Below are 18,165 nucleotides of genomic sequence, written 5' to 3'. Positions count from 1 at the left end.
TTTGTATAGGTATATTTAAATGAGTAATGAATAAATAAGTTAATATATATATATGTATAATTAACTTCAAAAAAAGTTACAAATTTCGGAAGATCCAGGAAATTGAAAAAGTACAGACACAAATTTGAAAGACCCGGTCAATTGAACAAGTCCAGAACGAAACGACCCAACTCTATTTCAAGCCAACCTAATATAAACGCACGCAAGTCATTTGCTGTCAAAAATGTCTCATACAAATACAACTTGTATGAGAGCAACTCAAATTGAATTTGCTGCGTGAAAACCTAACTCGATTTCCAATTTTTGTTCTGCGTGACATTTAGATTTGACGTTTGCACACATGCTTTACATTGTCGCAACGCATGCTTATTTGGGCAAAAAACGCCGGTTGTTTGCGTGCGCTAAAAAAACGCAGTGCGGTTTTATTAGGTTGGCTTGTTTGTGATATACGAACTAGATGTTAGTAGTAAAATAAATTTATTGCATTATAACTTTTAAAAGTCAATTCTCCAGATATTTTCAAATTATCGTTTCGTCGGAAAGTGGCAGCTGGACGAATTGTTGTTTTATGGACGTCGTCGATTTTGCATCAGCCGCGCAGCCCTGCCATTTGGGTGCATTGCTGATAACAACAAATTACAGTTTACATTTTTTCGTTGCTCCGCAATTTGATTGCATATGTTATTATTATAATGAAAAACGTCAAATAATGGTTGCAGCCGAGAAAAAATAAGCAAAAAATAGATGCTTATCAGTATTTTGAGTTCCAGAAAGTTAAAACAACAAAGGGTTCGCATCCAACGACACACAACAAAGGAAACCAATTCAGTGGACGACCGAGAATGTAATATTTATTCTTTATTTGACGGACCAACCAAGTATTTAATTTATGTCGATGTCGAACGTCGACAACATGGGTGACATGGTGAAGCGTGATAAAATTTTCAAATCTTGGACAGGCATCAGTGAAGTAGCGCTGATCAAAGAAGTGGCCACCAAAGGTGAGCAGATTGAACTTTGTATTGAGTATTGGGCACGTAAGCGAAAATTGCCCGTATCCGAATACAAACTCTTCTTTCAAGATGTGGTACAAACATATGTGCAGCGTTTGCTAACCGAACGACTTGTTTGCAAAGCAGAAATGGTGCTGATCAATGTAAAACGCGATGTAAAAACTTTCTACTATCAATTTGCATGCGAATGTAAAGATGAAGAGCTACGCGAGCTTTTGTTGGAGCATCTACAAAAAAAGGATCCTAAAAATTATGACGAAGATATTGTGCAACTGCAATTTTACTGGGATTTGCTACAGCAGCTACAAAATTCCGGTGAACTATTCGCGAAATGCAAGGCACAACTGCGGCGCGTTAACATGGAAACCTTGGTGCACTGTGATGACGCATACATGAATCGCTTATTGGCGGAGTTATATTTTGTAAATAGAAATCCATTATTGATGCAACGCTTAAACAAATACAGTATGTGGAATTATTTAGTTGAAAATGCAGAGCTGCAATATTTGGTGCGTTGGTGCACCTTGGCCTCCCAAAGGCAGGCACAGCCACAGGAGAAATTTAATGAATTAGAGTTACTGTTTTGTAGTTGGAAGCTTGAACCTGAAATGTATGAATACGCATTAAAAACGGTGCAATTGCCAAGTGAAACGCTAAGAAATAGTTTTGCCGCAGCGGGCTACTTTTTTGCAGATGAAAGGAACGATGTAGCTGTAGTGATAAGACGACTTTGTACTACTGAAAGTTTGGAACATAATCGTGACTTGCTCGAAAAGTTACCATTAGGAAATTTTCTGTTGAATCGCGGACTGCATATGCTGATGTTGCGTGATTTCGTAAAAACGCGCGAGCTCGAAGAATTGCATGGAAAATATGCAGATGATGAGGAGTTTTTGAAATTTTTGGTATCGTTAAAAGAAAATAAATTGGAAGAACTGGAGGGTTTTGAAAGGGTGAGTTGTTGCAAATATTTGCTTTATACTTGTTGTTGTTGTTACAGCGATAGGAACAGTCCTCGAAGGTTTTGGGGAATGTTGTCGATGTTGATAGTCTTTTGCTGGATAAAGATCGGGTACGTTTCGATAACAAGCACCATTAAGGTACAAGCCCGACCATCTCTCGAACGACGTTGAACTGTCTAGGCCATCTCGCCCCCACCCGCTATTTCCATTAGTTCGAGCTTCGGCTGTTAAAGAAACAGGATTCGCCACGGGTAGGTGAGGTTGGCAATTGGTTTGAGACCGCTTGAAAGGGTAACGCTGCACAATCCCTCGAACCATTTGGGTATTTCAGTAACCCCTTACGGCAGACATACCTGCCCATAACCCACCGGGGGTTCGTAATACTTGTAGTGTGTAATGTTGGTTTTGTTTCATTTTTGTTTTTTTTTTTTTACTTCTATCAACCACCTGCCTTTTCTTCGCAAAAGGTTGTAGTCTTATTTTGAAAACGTATCTGAGAGTTGATACGATGTATATGATATGAAACCAGTTCGTTCCGGTACTAGCCTGACTGACATGAAGCAAACACATGCCAGCCGTTGTACTTTGGGGACTGTCAGCGTCACTGCTCTTGATGTCCATGCCCTCTGTCTATGCAAGAGCTCATGCCTTACTAAGATAGTGTAAGTCCATCGCAGCGTCTCGAGATTGCATCCCCATGCACGTCATCTGTTTTAATTATAGACGTTATGTGGATGGTATATTTTCTTTATAATAGTTTAAAGTGAGAAATAGCTTCAGTGTCCTACATCATTCAACTGAGCGTTATAGGTTTCGTATCCGCAAGGTTTATTTTTCAAATTAGGATCCAGCAATTTCACCGGGCAACAGCAGGCTAGGTATTGGATCAAACCCACTTTTTTGTAGAGATTGAGGCTTATGTAGACAAAGTACTATCTCCGTTTTTCGAAGTTAACCTCCAAAATAGATATCGGCTTTCGAAGTTCGAAATTCTACATTTCGAAATTAAATTTTTTTTTTTGTTAACGCGTTCAGAAAATTAGAAAAACAAAATGTGGTCGTGGTCCGCCTTTTTCTTTTATTTGAATGGCTGAATTCTTTTTTTGAAAAATTACAGTACGAGCAATTCCAGTGCAGACATGAAAGTAGTAGCCACTATCATGGGGCTATCTGACTTTTCACCTGTTGTTGTTGTTGTTGTTGTAGCGATAAGATTGCTCCCCGAAGGCTTTGGGGAGTGTTATCGGTGTGATGGTCCTTTGCCGGATACAGATCCGGTACGCTCCGGTACCACAGCACCATTAAAGTGCTAGCCCGACCATCTCGGGAATGATTTATGTGGCCACATTAAACCTTCAGGCCATCCCCTCCCTCCCCACCCCCAAGTTCCATGAGGAGCTTGAGGTCGCCAGAGCCTCGTCTGTTAGTGAAACAGGATTCGCCCCGGATAGGTGAGGTTGACAATTGGGTTTGGAGAAGCTATATATTGCGCTGGCAACCTGAAGGGTTGCGCTACACACCCCTTGAATCTGGTATTTTAGTCGCCTCTTACGACAGGCATACCTACCGCGGGTATATTCTGACCCCCTTACCCGCTGGGGGTGACTTTTCACCTCGTATAAGTTGGTTTGGTCGCAGTGTTTTGACTATGACATTCGTACATCCCAGACAACGGCATAGATAGCACTACCTCTTCGCAATTGCCAGCACTCTGAATATCTGATGTTGTTGTGTGTTGAATATCTGTTGTTGTTGTTGTTGTTGTTGTAGCGATACGGTTGCTCCCCGAAGGTTTAGGGAGTGATCGATGTGATGGTCCTTTGCCGTTTACAGATCCGGTACGCTCCGGTAACACAGCATCATTAAGGTGCTGGCCCGACCATCTCGGGAACGATTTATATGGCCACATTAAACCTTCAGGCCAATCCGGTATTTTAGTCGCCTCTTACGACAGGCATACCTACCGCGGGTATATTCTAACCCCCTGACCCGCTGGGTTGGAATATCTGTTGTGTGTCGATGGAGCAATGTACCTGACCGGTTTCTCAGAGAAGAGGTTCCTGGCCCATCATATCTTTATTTTTAATAACTAATGAACGGAATGACTCAGTTCATTATTTCCGTATAATCTGTTAACTCGGTTACGTTCCATAAGTCAATGCACGTGTCGGTTAAGCAAAGCAAAATACTGCATCAACAACGATACACACATATTTATATATTTTTTTAAATACTTATTTTTCAATCTTGCATTTAGGTCTCCCAAGCGACTAAGGTCTATTTGGAGCATCATGGCGTTGATTTTAATAGCACACAACCTTTAGTTACGCTCTTCGAATTCCTTAGCAATGAGCCGAGCATATCAACATTGAATTGCTATTTACATACAACTGCATTACAAAACATTCCATATTTAAAAACTTTGGCCATCAGAAATCCGCTCCACAATAGCGATTCCAGTCTTTCCTCTGGTGGTGATAATTGCAACAATGGACATGATAAATATATGCCAACACCTTATGATTTCCTACGTAAATTTAAACATATTAATTTGAAAGAAATTGCTAAAGACTTTCCCTCAGAAAGTATAGCATCATTCTCGAATGAAAAGTTATGCGCGAAATACGCGCGCAAATATAAACTAAATTTTCTGCATTATTTAAAGCAACAACGTAGCTGCTATGCTATCTACTACCTTGTCATGGATCATTTGCAACAATATGGTCAATTAACTAAAGGACATCTGTTCAGCGCTTGCGAAGCTGTCACCGAAATGGCTTTACAATACGCCTACGATGCCGAGTTGGTCACACACTGTGTTGCTTTCATCGAAATGCTTGGCTATGATTCACAATATTTACGTAATTATTTGAAATTGTGTCGATTACTAGAGGAGAGTAGTGAAGAGATTCACTCATCAACGAAAAGTTATTCAATGTTGTCAATGCGTATAGAAAGTCTACTCTTGCAGCTTATTAAAGAAAAGCCTACAGAATTTCCGTTAGCCAATTATCATGCTCTAATACGTATAGTTACCTGTAGCGAACAACGCGGTCATTGGCCCTTGCAAATACTACAACACTATGCACGTGATGATGATTGGTGGAGATTGTTGGTCTTATTGCAATATTTTGATGTACCACTAGCACAATTGGAAATGCTGTTAGATCATTTTGAAACTCGTCTTATGGGTGAGCATATGCTCCGCGCATTTCTTTATGATCCACCAGCACAGACAAAGAGGCATGCAAGCTTTTCGAGACAACACAAGAAGCCCGTGCGCAAGGCCGACATAAATGTAAGTATTGAAAGTTTTTTGACAGACATGCAATTTTCAGACTCTGATATAAGCTAACGACATATACTTTAATGCAATCTTAAAATGGTCCCGTAAACAATCCCTAAAGCTACTCCCAAAATAATGCGCACGTAGTTATGAAATAATCCTGAAAGTACCTGCAGTGGTCCCAAAAATAAACTGATATAATCCCGAAACTAACCAGAGTTCCGCAGCAAGTGGCGATGTAATCCAAAGATATATAAGAAATGAATTCGCAGCTTCGCATCAAGCAGATTGTGGACAAACACAAGCTGGCGAAATAGGAGGAACATTTAAAGAATTGTAACCTCTCTGCCAGTGTAGGAAAGCTGTGGTCTACCGTTAAGTCCCTATTATACCTGACTAAGCACAACGACAAAATATCAATCGCCTTAAAGTGTTATGTTGTTGTTGTTGTAGCGATAAGGACACCCCCCGAATGCCTTGTGGAGTGTTATCGAGTTGATGGTCCTTTGCCGGATCTAGATCCGGTACGTTTCGGTACCAAGCCCCACCATCCCGGGAACGATTTTTTATGACCACATGCAACCTTCTAGGCCATCCCGCCATCCTACCCCCTAGATCCATGAGGAGTTCGGGGTTATTTATTTATTTACGATCTTGAAGATCTATATAATTTAATAAGGTACAAAGTATTTTTAATGTTTACATATTTCTTTCAATTCATTGAATTTCTTTGACTTCAATTATATAATAATCTATAAAATTATTTACTAAAAAAAATTTAACTACTTTACAGGTAGCGCTTTACAGTAGCTGTATAATAACTCTGAATTTTTTGGTATTATTACAGTTTTTAATATCAATTGGCAGATCATTATATTCTCTAATTCCTTCGTAGTATATACTTTTTTTTTTTTATCGAATTCGGATCTCACTACCGGCAAGTAAAAGTTGTTATTGTGTCTGTTTAGTCTGACACGTTCACTTAGGTAATTCGGCAGGTTTCCCAACTTTATGTTGTGTATAAACTTCAATGTGTAGTAAGTGATGTTCTGTTTTACACTAAGCCAGTTTAAGCTGTCTAGTAAATCTTTAATTGGGGTATCATACCGGTTTCTTAATATGAAACGCATAATTTTGTTTTGCTTAATTTGTAGCCTGGATTTTTTCGAATCAGCTAATGTGAATAGGATTGTAGGACAGTAAATGAAATGCGGCTCGATAATGGATCTATAGACCAGTATTGTATACTAATATGCCTGCATGATCGAAACATGAACCCTATTTTTTTGGAAAATTTCCCTTCGATGTATTTTAGATGTTCATCAAATTTTAATTTGTCATCTATAATTATTCCCAGGTATTTTATTCGGGTTACTCTTACTATAGGGGTATTTGCTATTTTTAGCGACACATCATCTTGAGTCACTCTAGACCCCATTATCATCCATTTTGCCTTTTCTATGTTTATTTTAGGCATATTTTGGCACAACCACTTATATATTGCCTGTAGGTCCGATTGTATTTTTGAGGCTGCCTCATCAATTGTGTTACCGCTTATAGTCAAAAGTGCATCATCAGCGAATAATCTTATTTTGCAGTATTTGATACAGTTTTTAATATCATTTATGTAAATTATAAAAAGAATTGCTGCAAGCACCGATCCCTGTGGCAATCCTATTTCAATGTCCACTTCGGGGGAAATCTTATTTCTTATTACAGTTTTCTGCTTTCTTCCACTAAAGTAACTTTTGAACCAGTTAAGCGCTATGTTTCTAATGCCAATTTTATACAGTTTTCTTATAAGAATATCTCTGTCTACTGTTTCGAAAGCTCTTTTTAGGTCGAGGAAAACTGAAATTGTAAATTGTTTCTTCGTTCTACTTTCTTTCCATTCTGCAATTACCAGGTTAAGTGCAGTTTCACACGAGTGTTTTGATCTAAACCCCGACTGCTCCTTTATAATAATTTCGTATTTATTTAAGTAATCCAGCAATTGGTTCTTAACTACAGTTTCTATTATTTTCTCATCGCTAGGTAAGGTATTTATAGGTCGTATCTCCTCTGGTTTAATTGTTCACTTTACTTTTTCCACAGGTACAATTACTGAGGTCTTCCAGCAGTCTGGAAATACACCAAATTGGAAACTTTCATTAATTACACATGTGTAGGTATAGCCTAAGTACTCCATGCTGTCTGAAACATGATTCGCCACGGATAGGTGAGGTTGACAATTTGGTTTGGAGAAACTATATATTGAGCTTAAAGTGTTATCGGATGCGGCGTTGCGCCATCATCAGTGTTGATTTTCGTTCTCAGAAGTAGACCCAGACGGTATAGCCATGCCGATGCTTAAAAACCTTGGCAATGAGGGACTTAAATATCTAGCACATGTCTTCAAACATGTCCTTGTCCACCTTCGTCTTCCCGGAAAATGGCATATGGCGAGGGTGGTAGCTCTCCTGAAGCCTGCAAAACCAGCTAACGTAGGGAATTATATCGGCCGATATCCGTCCTATCGCTAGTAGCCAAGACACTGGAAACAACGCTGCTAAACAACGACAACAACACTGGAAGCAATTCTGCTACCCTATTTCTCCGCAAACCTGCGCCTCGCCAATCATAACCATGGCTTCCGAAAACTACGTAGCACTCCCACCGCGCTAAACGCCATCAACATACAGATACATTTCGGATTGAAACAACACCCCAACCACATAACAGTACGGGATGGACTTATCAAAAGCTTTCTACACAGTCAACTACGTTACTGCAAGAGTTGGAAGGGGTTTTCTTCCCCTTAGTCTCGAAAGGCGGACTGCAAATTATCTGCACGACCGGAAGACATCGATGCAATTCAGGAACGTGAATTAAACAAGAACTGCTACAGGGTGGTGTCCTCTCCCCGCTTTTGTTCAACTTCTATGTATCGAAGCTCCTTTGCCCCAGAAAGAGTAACCAGTATATCCTACGCCGATAACTGCACTATAATGGCTACACATCCTGGCCCACCATTGATGAGCTATGTAATAAAATAAAAGACTATCTCTCTAGTTTCTTCGCTTTACTAAACCTGACATTGTGAGCGGCCAAATCATTGGCAACCTTATTCACAACATACACAAAAGAAATGTCGAGCATATTGGACATCCACGTTGATGGCATTACGCTATCAACTGTCTTACATCAAAAAATATTGGCTGTCGCGTTCGATCAGTATCTACATTTGGCGAGCATGCATCCGCAATTGACCCCAAAATCCACAGAGTTTGGGGTAAAGATAAAGATATGCTCATTACCATTTACAAATCTATTGACTGGCCGCTCGCATGCTACGCGTTCCCGATATGGTCGCCGAGCCTAAGGGTTACTCACTGGAGGAAACTAAAGGCCTATCAAAACACCGATGCCAGGACTGCAACGGGTCGCAGAACACCATTTACATAGGGAGAGGCGCGTCACTCTAGCTTAACTTTGATCTGGATGCTGTATGTTGTTGTTGTTGTTGTAGCGATAAGGTTGCTCCCCGAAGGCTTTGGGGAGTGTTATCGATGTGATGGTCCTTTGCCGGATACAGATCCAGTACGCTCTGGTACCACAGCACCATTAAGGTGCTATCCCGACCATCTCGGGAGCGATTTATGTGGCCGCATTAAACCTTCAGGCCATCCCCTCCCTCCCCACCCCCAAGTTCCATGAGGAGCTTGGGGTCGCCAGAGCCTCGTCTGTTAGTGAAACAGGATTCGCCGCGGATAGGTGAGGTTGACAATTGGTTTTGGAGAAGCTATATATTGCGTTGGCAATCTGAAGGGTTGCGCTACACACCCCTTGAATCTGGTATTTTAGTCGCCTCTTATGACAGGCATATCTACCGCGGGTATATTCTGAACCCCTTACCCGCTGGGGGCTGGATGCTGTATCGACTATACTCTTACCCATCCAGAATCAACCCCGACATGCGTAATATATGTCCTGCTTGTAACGTGTATCCACATGACACCAACCATATATTAAATTGCAATGTGGAATCAACACCTCGAACACCCATATCTTTTTGGTCCACCCCTGTTATAACTGCAAATTTCCTTGTACTCCCGTTAGAGCATATTGATGAAAATTTATGAGTAGTCGCACCTATTGGATGACGCGAAGCACTGCTTTATCGGCACCAACAATTAATTCAACAAGTAAGGAAGGCTAAGTTCTGGTGTAACCGAACATTACATACCCAGCTGAGAGCTTAGCTGCGTTGGTTTCGTAGATGGGTTATAAGCGGTTTTTAATCCCATATCACATAAAAAAAAAAAAACATACGTTTGGGAAGTATCGACCAAATTGTAGACCAAGGGTGACGTTTTTTGGAACGATATTCCTTCATCCTTTATCAAATACGGGAAAATCACCATGTAGGAAAATGAACCTAGGGTAACCCTGGAATGTGTTTGTATGACATGGGTATCAATCTATCTATCTATCTATCTATGTGCGGTTAATTTATTTACATATATATGTAATACCACGAACAGTATTCCTGCCATGATTCCAAGGGCTTTTGATTTCACCCTGCAGAACTTTTTCATTTTCTTCTACTTAATATGGTAGGTGTCACACCTATTTTACAAAATTTTTTCTAAAGTTGTATTTTGCGTCAAAAAACGAATCCAATCACCATGTTTGAACCCTTTTTTCGTTTTTGGTATACAATTATGTAATTTTTTTTCATTTTTCGAAATTTTTGATATCGAAAAAGTGGGCGTGGTCATAGTCGGATTTCGCCTATTTTTAATTCCAAGATAAAGTGAGTTCAGATAAGTACGTTGTAAGATAGTAACTCTGAACAAATAGCGAATTGTATTACATTAGGTACTAGATCAAGAAATGTACGATATTGAAGATTAAGGCAACTCTGTAAAAGGAGAATACAAAAAGAGAAGAAGAAGATGGTCGACTTCCGGTTGTGAAATATAGATTGAGTTTGGACGACGAATAGTGTGTTTTATTAACTCAATTGCATCTCCGCTAAAATAAGTAAATATATTGGTCAAGTTTTACATCTTAGGTGTGTAAGAACCCAGCGAACAAACTACTATTGTTATTTTGCAATGGCCGATGCCATAGAACATATAATCAAAATTTTAATGGAAAACAACGTGGAGTTCCCTACTACTGCCATAACAGCACAAGTACGCCGCCTAATGATGAATATATTGGGCATAAAAGACGACAATAATTCGAATATAGGAGGTGCAGGCAATTCTATTGACAGTTTTTCTGCTGCATCCAACAAGGTAACCTCCACTGCCGTTCCTGCTGCTCATACTGCCGCCGCAGTCATTTCTGCTGCCGCCGCCCCTGCCGTTCATGTTGCCTCTACTGCCGACGCTGCCGTTCTGGCTACCTTTGTTAATACCGCCGCTGATGATTTCAAAGAATTAAATGTTTCGGTTATCACTCCTGCTGCTCATGCTGCCACGCAGTCATTTATTCTGCCGCCTCCACTGCCGTTCATGTTGCCTCTACTGCCGACACTGCCGTTCTAGCTAACTTTATTAATATATCTGCCGATGATTTCACAGAATTAAATGTTTCGGTTGCCACTCATACAAGTTCCGCCGCCGTTTTTAATGCTGCTGCTTCAGCCGTAAATAAACGTAACCATAAAAGGAATAAAAAGAGGGAATTCCTGCACTGCTATGTTCTTTCGATGCAGGCGATGGCCAAACAGCTGTTGCAATTACAAAAGCAAAAACAGCAAAAAAATAATGTTAATGGTGAAAACGACGAAGATGGTGATGGTGAGGAAGATAGTGATGATGATGATAACGACCATGACAATGAAGATAACGGCGACGATGATGATAATGATAATGATGGTGATAATGATGATGTAGCGATGCAATAAAGGCATTAAATTTAGTATCACCTTCAGGATAGATAACAAGTTTATGTCCGATAATTTTTTTTCTCTGGCTGATACCGGTAGTCCGGTTAGTTTTATTCGGGAAACATATGTTCCAAAACCAGGGACGGAAAATATTTTTTCTTTCGGAGTCGAAAAAGTCCTGGTCAAAAAAATTGTCCTAGGTGAAAATGTTTAAGTTCCCAGGTATCCCTATAGCAATATCTTGTCGAATCCTGCATCCTTTTTATTTTTCGAACTTTTTCCATAAAAGTCCCACATATAAAAGGAAAATCTGTATTTTTATTTTTTGAGTCCGATAGAACTAGTTAAACTCGGAGTTTTAAAAATAAAAGTCGGGAAATAAAAGTTAAATCCGGTCTTTTATTTTTTAAGGCCAAAATAAAAGTCCCGCTTGATAACAAAGAAATGGCTTACCCGAAATAAAACAAATTTATTTTTAAAAGTCCGAGTTTAACTAGTTCAATCGGACTCAAAAAATAAAAATCCGAAAATAATTTTTATCTTGATCCAAATACATATATTTAAAGTCCAAAATTAATAGGTTTGCAAGGAATTATATTAAAAGGAATAACAGTTTCAGCCCCTGTCCAAAGCAACTGCTGGAAAATCAAGTCGCAAGATATTCCACAAAATTTAAAGGCATATTTGTTGTGTAAACCTTGATAAACAAAGAAGTCAAATTGAATTGAATATCATACGAGATAATGACATGGTCGTTCCAGTTATTTTGGGCCGTGATTTTCTTACTACGTTTAATATTAAGTTGACGAGGGTTAAGACATAAATGTAGGAAATTTTTGGATTTGAGACATAAAAACAAATTAAATATTTTTAAAGTTCACCAAATTGTAGCTGATTCCAAAAGCACACTCGATCATGGTGCACTCAAACACCTGATAGAGATGTGGAGGAAACAGAATAATATTTGTTAGAAATTAAGTTATACTGCATCGTGGTCGATTACAGTCTCAGATTGGTCGAGCTGTAACTCTGAACACAAATAGCGAATTGTATTAGATTAGGTATTATATTAAGAAATGTACGATATTTAAGATTAAAGCAACTCTGTAAAAGGAGAATACAAAAAGAGAAGAAGAAGAAGATGGTCGACTTCCGGTTGTGAAATATAGATTGATTGTGGACGACGAAAAGTGTGTTTTATTAACTCAATTGCATCTTCGCTAAAACAAGTAAATATATTGGTCAAGTTTTACAACGTGAACTAAGTTTAGTAGAGATATATCGATTTTTGCTCAAGTTATCGTGTTAACGGCCGAGCGGAAGGACAGACGGTCGACTGTATATAAAAACTGGGCGTGGCTTTAAGCGATTTCGCCCATTTTCACAGAAAACAGTTATCGTCATAGAAGCTATGCCCTTACCAAGTTTCACAAAGATGTGTAAATTTTTCTTCCACATATGGCATTAAAAGTATTCTAGACAAATTAAATGAAAAAGGGCGTAGCCACGCCCATTTTGAATGTTTGTTTTAGTTTTGTATTTTGTTCCACCATATCATTACTGGAGTTAAATGTTCACATAATTTACTTATATACTGTAAAGATATTAAATTTGTTGTTAAAATTTGACTTAAAAATTTGTTTGCTAATTTTTATTAAGAACACATATAATAGGAGTAACGTTCCTGCCAAATTTCATAATGATGTCTTCAACGACTGCCAAAATACAGCTTGCAAAACTTTTAAATTACCTTCTTTCAAATGTGGGCGATGCCACGCCTATTGTCCAAAATTTTACAAATTTTCTATTCTCTGTCACCTACCAAGTTTCATTGCTTTATCCGACTTTGGTAATGAATTATCGCACTTTTTCGGTTTTTCGAAATTTTCGATATCGAAAAAGTGGACGTGTTTATAGTTCGATTTCGTTCATTTTAAATAGCGATCTGAGAGGAGTGCCCAGGAACTTACATACCAAATTTCATTAAGATACCTCAAAATTTACTCAAGTTATAGTGTTAACGGACAGATGAACGGACGGACATGGCTAAATGAATTTCTTTTTTCGCCCCGATCATTTTGATATATAGAAGTCTATATATATCTCGATTAGTTTATGCCGTGCCGGGTACCGTTATGCGAACAAAATTAATATACTCTGTGAGCTCTGCTCAGCTGAGTATAAAAATGGTGTCGAAATCGTTAGGACATAGTCCCAAAGTGGTCTCAAGTTTATCCGACCAAAATTATTTGTGATTTCACTTCAACTAAAATAGACGCATATGTATTCCTCTCCTTTTTTCGTGTTCTTTTGCAAGACAAAGGCAAAAAGTCAAACTAAATATTGTCACTACACTTTTTGAGAAAGTCGGGTTTCTATATGAAAATATTTATAAGACATCGACAAACACGAGGCGGTGGTCAGTTTGTCAAAAAATACTACCGTCATTGTTTAAGCTCCTTCATTTACCACATATCTACATTTCCTCTATGCAAACCGTAGGTTGTTAAGCTAGTTTTCTTTGATTTCCAAACACCTTTTCAATTGTAGATACTTCATTGACGAAAAAACGGGACGATATGTGTTCGATTCATAAAGAGAAGCATTTCAAAATTGTAAAAACGCCATTTTCAGCCCTATCTTGCGCTGACAGGGTGGGTAATTGCCCTAATTTGGTATTCTTACTGTCTATGGCAGATAAGTGCGGCAGTACTGAAGTGATCCCGAAATGGCATTAAAACTATCCCGAAGACATTCCGGGAAGTGCCATGAAACGATCCCGAAGTGAACCCTAGACGATTCCAAAATGATCCGAAAACAGTCCCGAAACAGTCCTAAGATCATCCCGAAAACGATTTTAAAATTATAATTGTGGTCTTCAGAGCTGATCAACCCCTATACACTTGTAGCACATTTGTTTTTGCCTTGCCCTGAATCATAGGTACAGATTAAAATTCACACTTTGAATATAAAAAAAATTTTCAGAGCACTCCCATATGCCCTCACATATTATACATAATTACGAATCATACGAAAATGCTTGAATTTCTTATGAAAGTGCCAAGAAAATCTCTCCCGTATGAAGCTCGTGTACTTGTGTATGATAAAAAAATTTATGCTAACAATTTGACAACTAAAAATTATTAAAAAACATTATAGCACTGAAAAAATTTGTAATCAAAATTGATTCATAAATAAAACTAAAATAGATAATTTTACGCGGAGCTGAAATATATGGGGCATATGACCAAAGAATGTAAGCAAAACTGTACCAAAACAAGAGGAGCCTATTCTAACTTCATATGATATTAGTTAATTACCCTCAAGGGAAGTCAGAAATTTTAATATAGTTAGGAACTAGTGAAAAGATAAAGCAACGGGTACAATTTCCACCGCCTAGAACATCGCCATGTTAAATTCGCCAGTTGAAAAGATCTAAACGAGATAGATGGCGAACTATTAGTGGTTCAGAATGCAGTAGAAATGCACATATTTTGAACTAGATATTCTCCTTACGGGGTACTTTCTGTGACTTTTTATTTCAATGCGGTATATTATTTTTCTTGTTTATGAGACATTTTTTGACTGGAAGTGGGAGGAACCGTAAAGTAACCATGCTTATTATTTACTTGTTAAACATTTTATTAAATTCAAATGGTATTTCAGCACCTCAGTAATCTCTGTTGCTAATATATATATGTAAATTTGAACCCAAAATTTAAAACAAATCACACGGAGCCCTCTAATTAAGCATTTCAAAAGTTTTTAAATTTTATTTCCAATGCAACATTCGCGGAAATTTCTACATTCACTTTTAGTATGATTATTGAAACCCAAATTCCGAAGATGTATGTATGTATGTAGAATATGCTCCCACAAAACTTGAGGCTAGAGGTCAATGTAATTTCTCGCTACTTTCAGAATTAAATTTATTGGTTCTTGTATGTTGGTGATATAACTATTGACGTAATATTTTAAGCAAATATTTTGTAACATTAAACCAAATATTCAACTTTTTACGACCTCAAACAATTATAATTTTATAAATATGTATATTTTTTTAAATACGAAAAAAGTTTCAGTGCACATACAATTTTGTACATGCATTGTGATTCGCACTTCCATATAAAAAATTTTGAGCAGCACTGGTGGTCTTAGTCATATAGTTTTTAGCCATTTAAAAAAAAAATTCCACAGGGGGATGGGGTAGCACAGCCAACTTTTCTGGAATTCCTTAGAACCCGATCCAAATGGTCCTTATGTGATCAATATCATTGATCTAAGTCGACATCACTGCTACAACAACAACATCTAAGTCGACATACTTGTAGTTATGGCCATTAAAAAAAAGATATTTGTAAATGACTGCTCCTAGTGGGCGTAGGACCTCAAAAAAAAAAAACATAGTACATCCAGCCTATACCTGGAGCGTAGGAATCGTTCAGCACTATTGGCTGGCTTCGTGCCAAATTTCATGTAAAATCATCCAGCAGTTCTGGCAAGATTGTGCCACAAAGACAAATGTCTGGACTTTCAAACAACCAAAATTTCACATTATTTTATTAATAAGATTCATTTATACTTATTGTCACGGATATTAGCATCACTAAGCTATACCATCACTAAGGCGATGCTAAGGCCATGCTAAGCGATATTTACGTCAATAATCAAATCATGTATACACATATATAAGGCAGCCGAGAGATGTCACACACAGATGCATTTACTTATACGCCTATGTGAGCGCGAGAGACTGTAAACTACAAACATTCACATCAATAATTCAATCATTATGTCCACACATATGTAGGTACACGCAGCTGAGAAGCAAGGCACAACCATATGCAGACATCTTATTTGAGATGCTCCTAAATGTAGGCAATTATAATTGTGGAAGTGTCGCTCACACATACAAGCATGGGGTATGAGAGAAGCTATAAAATCGTGCAATTTTAGTTATAGCTGAGAAGTTTGAGAGCTCATGGACAATGCTAGTAGATTCTAGAAGATGCGAACGAGAAAACCAGAGAGTATAAAAGGCCGCAGATGTAGAGGCGCTGGAATTCAGTTTGATTTGAGTTATCAAGCAGTTACGACTAAGACGATATCTAGCGAGCAATAGCAGTATTATTTTGAAAGTCAGTTTCATTTAAGCTATCAGTTTGGTTATTAAGCTATTCGTTGCACAGTTTGATTGTTATTGTGAATTATTTTAATAAAGGCCATTTTTCCATTATTCAATATTGGAGTTATTTATTCAACAGTTTAGCGATACGAACCTAGCAAAAGGGCAAATAAGAGGATTTGCAGCAAATTCGTTACATTATTTAATAAATTACTAAAAATTCTCGTCTTCTTGCAGCCAACGACAACCTCGGTTGAAACAATTACCTCATCCATTAGTTCGGCTAATTGTAATGATCCAAATAATGCAGTCTTTCGCACAGCTCCCAGTCAACAACGTTTACATTTTCTACCGGACGCTTGCGGACGCTTAGATATTTTTGCTCTTGTTCTATTATGTAGTAGTCCATCGTCTAATGGGGATCGTATAAACAGTGCAAATAAATTTATCGAGCTTATGCAAGATCAGCATATGCATGCAACGTCATGGAATTTACTCAAGAACAGTGTGAAATATCGTTTACCAATTTTAGCTATATTAGCTGCTACTGTCAATCCAACGAATTCCGATTGGCAGTGGTTAGTATGGTTGGCTGTGGCCGCAAATCAATGGTCTATAGTACTCAAACTTACGACTCTGGATATACGTAAAGTTACATGGTTGTTGGCGGAGACTGTAGTGCGTCAAGGTGATGTGACGTTGTTGCTCCGAAGTTTTCGTATTTTCTTTAAGGTAGGTGCACTATTATTATAATTAACCCAGATATACCGACGAACCTCCTGGTGAAGAAATTTCCTCAATTTTTTTTTAATACCGTTCTTTTAATATAAAATATTACAAAAATCAAGATTAAGATTGGAGGGGTACCGTTGGTACTTACTGACAGGGTTAAATATTTGGGGATTGTTCTGGACAAGAAGCTGTCCTGGAGGCCCAATGTGGAAGATAGGGCAAGGAAGGCCGCGGTTGCCTTGTACTGCTGCAGGGGGCTATCGGAAAGAGATGGGGGCTCTCGCCAGGAGTAGTACACTGGCTTTATGAGATGGTGGTCAAACCGGTTCTGCTCTATGGGGTGCTGGTCTGGTGGAAATCACTGGACACGGCGAGCACCCCCAAAATATTAGTGCCAGTGCAACGGACGGCGCTGATTGGTATCAGTGGCGCTCTGAGAACAACACCTGCCTTGGCACTCAATGTCATGCTGAATATACATCCAGTAGATATTGCGGGAAAGACAGCCGCGGCCCGGTCGTTGGTCAGGCTTCGTCATATGGGTTATATGCTTTCTGATTTCGTAGACTCTAGCCTTCTTACTAGTTTCGACTTTATCCCGGACAGGACGGACTATTGCATGCCGATGACCGCTCCCTATGCAACCTTCACCCCAGTCATTCCCCCGAGGGAGGAGTGGCGAAGAGAAATCATCTGGGGCATGGGACCGGCTAACTTGTTCACGGATGGGTCGAAGTTCGACGGGAAGGTTGGCGGGAGGGGGGGGGGGTCTTTTGTCAAGAGCTAAATGTAAGCCGCAAGTTTAAGTTGGCTGATCACTGCAGTGTATTCCAAGCGGAAGTTGCTGCGATTAAGGATGCGGTGGATGAAATGCTACTGCGGTTAGGGAATTTAACATCTACTCTGATAGCCAAGCGGCTATAAAGGCCTTGAGCTCAACTACAGTGCGATCGAGGGTGGTCTGGAAGTGCCTGACTTCACTTGCGATTGCATCGAATTATTTTACAATTAAGATTATCTGGGTCCCGGGCCATAGTGATATTCCGGGTAACTGTCAAGCGGATCTCTTAGCCCGAATCGGCACAACTGAACCGGATGAAGATGGCTGTAGAGATTTCGGGATTCCGCTAGCCACCTGTGGATTGCTCTTCCATAGCTGGGCCTCG

At 39.0% G+C, this 18,165-nt stretch overlaps 1 protein-coding gene across 2 annotated transcripts in view; it reads left to right on the top strand.

Moving 5' to 3' along the window:
* Window positions 1-275: 275 nt before the first annotated feature.
* Window positions 276-18,165, top strand: part of LOC137245361 (spatacsin) — a 43,631-nt gene continuing 25,741 nt past the window's right edge. The window contains exons 1-3 of one of the 2 annotated variants that reach the window (XM_067775902.1): window positions 276-1,966; window positions 4,233-5,273; window positions 16,505-16,999. In XM_067775902.1, the coding sequence (XP_067632003.1) occupies window positions 890-1,966; window positions 4,233-5,273; window positions 16,505-16,999 (2,613 nt within the window). In that variant the 5' untranslated portion in view covers window positions 276-889. The remainder of the gene's footprint in view (window positions 1,967-4,232; window positions 5,274-16,504; window positions 17,000-18,165) is intronic. The other variant, XM_067775901.1, reaches the window with a different exon arrangement.

The sequence above is a fragment of the Eurosta solidaginis genome, chromosome 3 (genome assembly GCF_040869045.1).
Source record: "Eurosta solidaginis isolate ZX-2024a chromosome 3, ASM4086904v1, whole genome shotgun sequence".
NCBI lineage: Eukaryota > Metazoa > Arthropoda > Insecta > Diptera > Tephritidae > Eurosta > Eurosta solidaginis.
This window is presented reverse-complemented; position numbering and strand designations above follow the sequence as displayed.